Genomic DNA, 9071 nt, shown 5'->3' on the forward strand with positions numbered 1-9071 from the left:
TGCGTTTCTGGGAAAGCAGTTGAAATCAGTGAAGTAGAAAAAGCAAGTTGCGAAACAGATAAGCATAGTAAGATCCCATCTATGTAGAAAGCTTCACAGAGCCGGATTATTTATGTGTAAGTCTGTAAATACGTTGGAAAAGGTTTGACGATGCTTTGAGGAAAGGAATAGTAGCTTGGGAGAGCGGGTGAAGGGAGCTTACTTTGTATATTGTACATTTCTGAGATAGTGAACGTTGTTATTATTTAGAGTGAAAATGTGATCATGTAAGTAACAAAACCCGCTGCGTTTGGGAAGCTTGGATATCCTTTTCCTTCCCATCGGTAGAACCCTGCTCAGACTCAGAGCACCACCAAGAGATGAGCCCGGAAAAGCTTCTTCCCTCTCGCCCTTCTCTGTGCCTCTCTAAACCACCTGTTTTCCCCGTCACCTTCTTATTCCACATCCTTCGAGGTGGACTCTGGCCTTTGCCAAGGGATCTTCCTCACAGCCTTTCTCATTATTACAAATCTATCTTCAAAATCCACTCCTAAAGATATTTTGAGGATAGTAAATTACACAGGCCCTGAACATTTGAATTAGCCCGTTATTCGTAAAACATATTTGACAAAAAGTTAAGATAAAATGTTTATAGAGTATGTATATATAGATATATATTTCCTAAACAGTTGTACCGTAGTTTTTTTCTATTTGTATAACCACATGATGTTTAATTAAAAAAAATTTTAAGGTTTCATTTTGAACTAATTTGGCTTAGAAAAAGTTACAAAAATGGTGGATAGAATCCCATTATGTCCTTCACTCAACTTCCCTAAATATTAACATTAAACATACCAATAATAAATGATTATAGCCAGGAAATTAGCATTACTATTACTCTATTAACTAATCAACAAGATATTATTCACATTTCCACAAGTATCCAACAAATGTACTTTCGTCACCGGCGCCCCCCCGCCGCGCCGCCCCCGCCCGTCTAGATTTCAATCCAGGATCTCATAATGCATTTAATTGTCATGTCTAATTAGTTTCTTCTGACCTGTGGCAGTTTCTCAGTCTTTCTACCTGTCTGACACTTTTGAAGAGTACTACTGGCCAATTATTTTGAAATGTCCTTCAATTTGGGTTTATTTAGTATTTTCTCATTATTGAAGTTACAATTTTGGGGGGCAAGAATATCACAGAAGTAATGTTGTCCCCTTCCAAGTACACAACATCAAGAGGCACATGAGGTTTATGTGTCATTAATGGTGAGATTACTTAGTGAAGGTAGTGTCTGCCAGGTTTGTCCAATGAAAAGTCATAATTTTTCTTTTTGTATTTAATCATAGGAAGCAAACATCCTCATCATATTCACACCAATTTTAGCATTCATGGTTTCTGACTGGGATAGTGTGATATTTGCTAAATGGTGATTTTTCTGTTTCCATTGTCCTGAAGTTAAATTTCAATCTGAATATTTAAAATGCACAATAGCTTTTAAAAGGAAAATTTTGACTAATATTTTTCTACTTTACATTAGGGGGAAAAGGTATTTGGAGGCTGTGAGATATACCATGGAATTAGTGGCTACAATGGGATTTATGAAGGTATTACTCATAGAAAACTGAATTCTAAATGAATAATTTGCTATCCTTAGTACTTGTAAAAAACATGGGGTCTAAAATCACAATTTATATGTATTTATAAGCTCATTAACTGAATTGGTTGTTACTCCCAAGTTTGTACCCATTCTTATAAATGGGTAAATGTAAAATGGTATTTAAAATAGACCAAAGATAAAAAGCCTTTAATACTATTTCCAATGTATTGCTATTTTTAGTTGGTATTGAAAACTAATCTTTTAAATCCACAGTACATCTGACTCTTATCCAATGATATTTCACTTTATTTAGCCTCCTTGTTTGCTGAAAGGATTTACTGGAAGTTGGAATGAGTATCCTTTGAATGCACTGAAAGGAAAGTAGAATTCTTGTGGGTGAAGTTTAGAGATCTTTTAATCCAAGGGTTATTTGACTAGCAAGAATTTTGATGAATCTCATTTGAAGATTGTTACCCTGTGCAGCATTTCCCCTAACCTTTATCATTGTGGATAGAAAATTGTCTTAAGATTGGGTCTTAGCCTTGGTGCTGTTTCTCTTGCTTTCAGTGTGGAGGAAAGCAGGAGACTGAGTTTAGATTTTTTTTAAAAATCACTGACCTTTTTGACTATCATCATATCTGTTAACTCTCCCCACCCCCTCAAATGGATAAACTCATATGTTGTATTAGAGGGAAAAGATCCCCTGGAGAAGGGAATGGCAACCCACTCCAGTATGCTTGCCTGGAGAATTCCAGGGACAGAGGAGCTTGGTGGACTACAGTCCATGGGGTCACAAAGAGTCTGACACAACTGAGTGACTAACACTTTCAGTCCATTGTCAGTTGGGGGGGGGCAGGGAGGAGGTAGGTGATAAGGGGAGTGGGGAGCAGGCTTTCAGACTGTCAGAGGTTTCCCAGACGGTTTCCCCTCCTGCCATATGGACAGCTCTCCTCTCCTGGCAGCCTGGCAGCTCAGGTGTGGCAGCTGAGGCTGCACAGCCCATCTGGCTCCTTTTCGTTTTTCCCCAAGCCCCTCCTTCAACCCCCAATATCATCCTCTTCTTTATCACATATTCCCTAGTCTCCGAAGCTCTCTTGCTGGGTCTTCACTCCTTATCAGGTCACAGGCTCTTTCACCAACTCAATAACCGTTGTTTGGGAAGAAAGCTCATAAGATCAAGTGAGAGAAGCTGACCACTTAGAGCAAAGGAGAATTTCTTGAATAAAAACGTCAGTGCTCCCCCCTTTCTTATTAGCATAGAAATCTTGCCACATTTTCCAGTCAGTTTGAATAAGGAGGGAGAGCTGATGAACACGTTGGGGGAACACGCCTAAACTCAGTTGCTTACACAACGGTGATTATCGCCCAAACAGAGGCGGCCAGAGTTACTGTACCCCTCCGATGCCTCAAAGGCAGCATGATGGGGCTGGAGAATAAGTGGGGGCCGAGGAAAAGGGTGCAGGGCCCGTTATTACGAAACATTTTTGTTTCTAGTATGGAAAGAACGTTAATTCACAGAACCCGCTTCTTTGCCCGCCAACCCCTTCGCCTCCTGCGGCTCTCCAGCCCTCCGCGCCCACCGCAGCTCAGACCCGCCACCGCTCGCGGCAAAGCTTGGCGCTTCGGAGCGCGCCTCCGCGGACAAAGAGCTGGAGGCTGCGGGGCGGGGCCGCGGCCGGGAGGGAGGGAGGACCCAGGCGCGGGCAGGGGGAATCCCTCCCGGAGTCTGACGTCACCGCAGTTCTGGCCAATGAGAAGTCGGGTAGGGGAATTCCCGCTCCGGCGGCCGCCCAGCAGGCTTTTTAAACGGTACTCTGGGGACCAAGCTCTAAGAGAGGTGGGAGGAGTGGGAGGAAAATGGAGGTTAGGAGTGAAATATGATCGTCCTAGGGGACAAGACTCCAGAGGTTTGACGATTAAGGGTCAAGACTGGCTTAGACTTGGGGTTTGACGATTAAGCGTCAAGACTGGCTTATTCTTGGGGGACAAAACCAAAAGCGGTCGAGGAGAGGCTACACTCGAGCCAGCAGGACAAACGCCTCCAGAGATGGAGTGGAAACTGGAGCGCGCCGCCCGGAGGAGGGTCCGCACTGAAGAAGAGATTCTGTGGGTGAGTAACGCCCCTCTGTTTCTTCGCCCCAACTTCCTAAAGGGGTTTCTTGTCGAAGTCACTGTTTGTAATACCTGTCTAGGACCAAGAGGTGGTTCAGAACTCTAAATCTAATATTGAATTGTGTAATTTATATTCTGGAGATGGTTGTTTGCTTTAAAAGTGAATGTAATTTGACAAGCGGAGGCTCTAGAAACATTCACACCTCATATTATGATTTTTCTAAATAGTTTGTATTCCAATATGTTGCCTATATTTTCAAAGGAGGATGTCATGCGGGTGCTCGACAAAGACATGAAGCAGAGGAGAGGTCAAGTTTCTCCCAAGGTGAGTGTCCAGTGCTTAATCGAGCTCTCTGTCTTAAATATGACTTTGAACAAACTAATTCTTGCTAAAGAAGATATTTGTTGGACGTATGAAATGATCTGAAAATGTAGAAAATTTGTACGTCTCATATCATCACTAACCTCAGAGTCTATATCTAAAACATTTTTGTAAGAAATTGAAGATATCTGCCAAATAACGGTAATCATTTGTATCTGAATGGTACTTTTCAGTTTTTGCCTCTACAGAAAAAAAAAAAAAATGAAGCTTGAATGTGTCAGGTAGGCAGTGCATCTCTAGCTGGCTGTTAAAATTTCTTTTTAACAGTTGCTAGTTGCACTCCCCTCTGTTGCATTCATAATCTTGCCTTCCAAAGAACCGGAAATGGTGCCATCTTGTGGTCAAGAGGAGAAGTGCATAAATTCACCGTCCTACTGCTTCTGCCAAGTCGCTTCGGTCGTGTCCTACTCTGTGCGACCCCATAGACGGCAGCCCACCAGGCTCCCCCTTCCCTGGGATTCTCCAGGCAAGAACACTGGAGTGGGTTGCCATTTCCTTCTCCAATGCATGAAAGTGAAAAGTGAAAGTGAAGTTGCTCAGTCGTGTCCGACCCTCAGCGACCCCATGGACTGCAGCCTTCCAGGCTCCTCCATCCATGGGATTTTCCAGGCAAGAGTACTGGAGTGGGGTGCCATTGTATCACCGTCCTAGCTTAGTAATTTAACTGTTGATCGAGTTAAATTTCACCTTGAAAGTCTGAACGCAAAGGTTTTCAGCTTCTCTTGTAATCAGTGTGAAAATAAAACAAATCCAAAGATTTTCATCTTAACTTTTACACATAAATAGCTCTTTTACTTTATGGATCCCAGGTGGCACTAGAGGTAAAGAATGCAGGAGACGAAAGAGACTCGGATTCGATCCCTAGGTTGGGAAGATCCGGTGGAGAAGGAAATGGCAACCCACTCCAGTGTTTTTGCCTGGAGAATTCCATGGTCAGAGGCGCCTGGTGGGCTGCAGTCCATAGGGTCGCACAGAGTCAGACACGGCTGAAACAACTTAGCATGCATGCATATGATTTAGATTTTAGATTCCTCCTTATCAGGATTCACTTTTTTTCTCTCTAAATAGTTCACATTCCTTTAGTCTTTACGCATCGATTATAGTTTCAAATCCACCAGTTTTAGGGTTTTCTAGACCTTCACATTTTTCTGTATTTCATTGGTGACACAATAAATTCAACACATAACTTTCAGAATGCACTTTCAGAATGTAATGACTAATATCCTTTGTATCAGAAAACAAATGGCATTTAATTCCTTAAATTCCCTGAATACTCATATATTTATTTTTCCTGAACGTAGCTGAAGATTTGTCTTATGCCCAGATTTTGGATAACCATGGCTCCTAGGTATTTTACTATTTAATACAAACGACTGGCCTTTTGGTCTGTGAATAAAAGTCATTGGAAAAACTGTAGTTAATTATCTTTCTTAATTCACTTGTAAGCCATAACATATTTTCATATCTGAGCCTTAGTTTATAAACCTAAGTGGAAGTATTTTGAAAGTTTTCTTTTTTTAAGTTTTTGAATAGATGAAAAAATATTGATTTTATTTCTTATAATATTTTTGGAGAAACAGGTTTTGTCTATAAGTTTTTAAAAATGTGACTATTAAGATGAAAGTTCTGCCACTGTTTCATGTTACAAATTTAGCCTCAGTGACTTCATGGGCCATGATGAACAGCAGTGACCTGAATCAGGTAGGCAGTGTATTGTTAGCTGGCTGCTTTGGGTCAATTCAGCAGCCACAACTGCCCTGCCACTTGCTTCTGGATAAATTCTTCTTGTTAACGAAGTACACCGGTGACCTATGTGTGATGGGTTGGCAGTGTATTGTTAGCTGGTTGAATATGTGAGTGCCATCAGCTAACATGCAACTGCTATCTTATTGCATGTATAATGAGCATCAGTAATGGGTATAATTAAATCTAAGTAATATGTGTGTGTGTATGTGTACTTTTTGCCATGAGCCAGGGCCTTCTTTACATAATGCTTATTACGACTTTTAGTTATAATACAATGAACAGTTTATAATGATGAAGGAACTACTCAATAATAATCAACTATTACTTAATTATGTTAAAAATTTCAGATAATATTCTGGAGTCTGCATACTTGTAGACAGTATTAAAGTATTTGAGAAATTATATATTTTAAGTATAAAATCTAGAATATAATGACAATTTGGAATGGAAAAACTAAAATGTTTCCTCCAATTTTCAACTAAGTCTTCAATATTCCTTTTGAATGATTAGTTTCTTAATTTGACATTAGAGTAGGTCTCAGTTACCATGTGTGTATACAGCTAAAGGAAGAATTTAGGTAACTTGCCAAATGAGTCAGTCAACTAAAACATTTTCACTTGAATATAAAGAAAATTGGGGATTTGGGGGGGCTGGGGCTGGGGTGAATTGTTTAGAAGACTTGTCTCCAGTCTTCATTTTCTGTAAAATCACAGACTCATACAGTGTTTAGAAAAGAGCATGAGATTTAGTTTGTGAAGGGGGAGAACTGACCATTAAATATAACTTTAAATATTTTCTCATTCCCTTGGAGCACATTTTGACCCATGGAGCAGTTTCAGGTTTGTGCTGGGTCCCAGACACACTGTGGTCGTGTGGACATTTGCAGCAAGTTCATGGAACTGACTTTGCTGGTTTGGTCAATTATTTTCACCCTAAATGAGATGTGAGAAATACATCACATTCTTTATTGCATTGGATTATAAGTTATTGGTAAAATAATCTAAATTCTTATTTAAATGTAAATGTTTTTAGAACCATGGGTTAAATAGATACCTATGATTTGACTCTTAAGTGTTTTGCTACGTTTAAATCTTATCTCTTTGTTGTTGCCTAGTATCATTCCATTTTCAGCATCTTTGTATTTAAGTATCCTTTACATGTAAATATTGTTTTCATCTTGTTTTTTTAAGGTTAAATTTCAATATGTTATTTTCTATAGACAATCACTGATCTGTTGATAAAAAATAAAACCTACTAAATTTAGGAGGCTGGTCCTTTGTGTTTCACTTTTTAAAACTTTTTGTAAAGAGCAAGACATAAAATGCCAACATTGATACTGAATAAACAGAAGACATAGTTGTTCTTATTACTGAGACCATGAGAAAGAAGAAAGAATGGAGTGCAGTAAAAATAAATGAGATCATTGGGTAAGGAGTTGATTGTATGTATAAATTCAAAAAGAAAACTTTGCCATAGAAGTGAGAAGGAAAGAGAGGGGTCACACTTGGGATGTCAAAGGAAGAGAATGGAAAGAGGGTTGAAAAAGAAGAGGGAGGCAGGCAACACTGGTTCAAAGTATTTTTTCTTGGGTGTTTCCTCTTGCGGCAGCCCCATTGGTGCTGGGGATGTAATTGCTTCCCATCACTCCCTCTGGAAAATGCCCTAGCTCCTCACTACTCTTTACTTGCCCTCCCCCAGCAGCCCCTGCCCCCAAAAGAGAAGGCTTCCCTCAGCAAAGTGTGGCCTTAACTATTCAGAGGGAAGAGGGTATGTGGAGAATGGAAAGAAGTGTGATGTATTAGTTTCTTGGTGTAACAGTTAGGATTTTATTGTTCCCTGGGGAAGATGAAGTCAAGCTGAGGGATAAATATAGAGTGTCACCATATTAGCTTCACCCAAACCTGACATTTTTCTTTCAAAGGGAAATGTTGTCAGGACTACACGTGATTTTGTACAGGGATCACTCAGGATTTTCCAGCTCATGATGGGCAGTCTTGAAACAGCCATTATGTTTAAAGAAAATAGACAAGTAGTTTTTGTTTTCCTTCTTAGATTTTGTATATATATATTTTTCTTATTTTTTACTGGAGTGTTTTCCTACTTGAAATTACCTGCAGTCCAGTTAGGTCATTATAGTGTGAGTATACACTTAAAATGTTAGCAGCTTTTCGTAGTTCAGTAACTGCATATACATCCACATTTATATATAACCTGTCAAAATAGTATATATGTGATAACAAGAAGGAGTATATATGTTATGTTTTTGCTTCAGATTTTTCTCTTTGGAGATTCTTATGATACCCTGATTAAGTCTGATTTAAATCTTTTTGGGCTAGAGCCAGCTTGTCCTAGTTGGTGAGAATCGATTGCTAAATTTTCAGAAATTTTACAAGCCAGTTATGAAACGATTAGTAGATTAAAATTGACTATGTGCAAGTGTTCACGCCATAGAAATTGGAAATGCCGCACTTGGAACTCCTCCACTAGGGATTTGGTTGTTAAGCGTTCATGAGTCACCACTGTATGTTTGTTACATGGTGGTGGTTTAGTCACTAAGTCCTGTCTGACTCTTGTGACCCCATAGACTGTAGCCCACCAGGGTCCTCTGTCCATGGGATTTCCCAGGCAAGAATACTGGAGTGGGTAGCCATTCCCTTCTCCAGAGGATCTTCCTGACCCAAGGATTGAACCTGGGTCTCCTGCATTGCAGGTGGATTCTTTACTGAGCTACCAGGGAAGCCCACATATACTATCAGTTCAGTTCAGTTCAGTCGCTCAGTCATGTCCGACTCTTTTCGACCCCATGAATCACAACACACCAGGCCTCCCTGTCCATCACCAACTCCCGGAGTTCACTCAAATTCATGTCTATCGAGTCGGTGATGCCATCCAACCATTTCATCCTCTGTAGTCCCCTTCTCCTTCTGCTCCCAATCCCTCCCAGCATCAGAGTCTTTTCCAATGAGTCAACTCTTCGCATGAGGTGGCCAAAGTACTGGAGTTTCAGCTTTAGCATCAGTCCCTCCAATGAACACCCAGGACTGATCTCCTTTAGAATGGACTGGTTGGATCTCCTCGCAGTCCAAGGGACTCTCAAGAGTCTTCTCCAACACCACAGTTCAAAAGCATCAATTCTTCGGTGCTCAGCTTTCTTCACAGTCCAACTCTCACATCCATACATGACCACTGGAAAAAACCATAGCCTTGACTAGACGGACCTTTGTTGGCAAAGTAATGTCTCTGCTTTTC

At 40.4% G+C, this 9071-nt stretch overlaps 1 protein-coding gene across 1 annotated transcript in view; it reads left to right on the top strand.

Annotated features, from left to right (window-relative positions):
• The first annotated feature begins 3629 nt into the window (after window positions 1–3629).
• Window positions 3630–9071, top strand: part of CDC20B (cell division cycle 20B) — a 64906-nt gene continuing 59464 nt past the window's right edge. The window contains exons 1-2 of the mRNA XM_010857158.1: window positions 3630–3692; window positions 3957–4019. Coding sequence (XP_010855460.1) covers window positions 3630–3692; window positions 3957–4019 — 126 coding nt within the window. The remainder of the gene's footprint in view (window positions 3693–3956; window positions 4020–9071) is intronic.

Source organism: Bison bison, unplaced genomic scaffold (assembly GCF_000754665.1).
Source record: "Bison bison bison isolate TAMUID 2011002044 unplaced genomic scaffold, Bison_UMD1.0 scf7180017864378, whole genome shotgun sequence".
Lineage (NCBI taxonomy): Eukaryota > Metazoa > Chordata > Mammalia > Artiodactyla > Bovidae > Bison > Bison bison.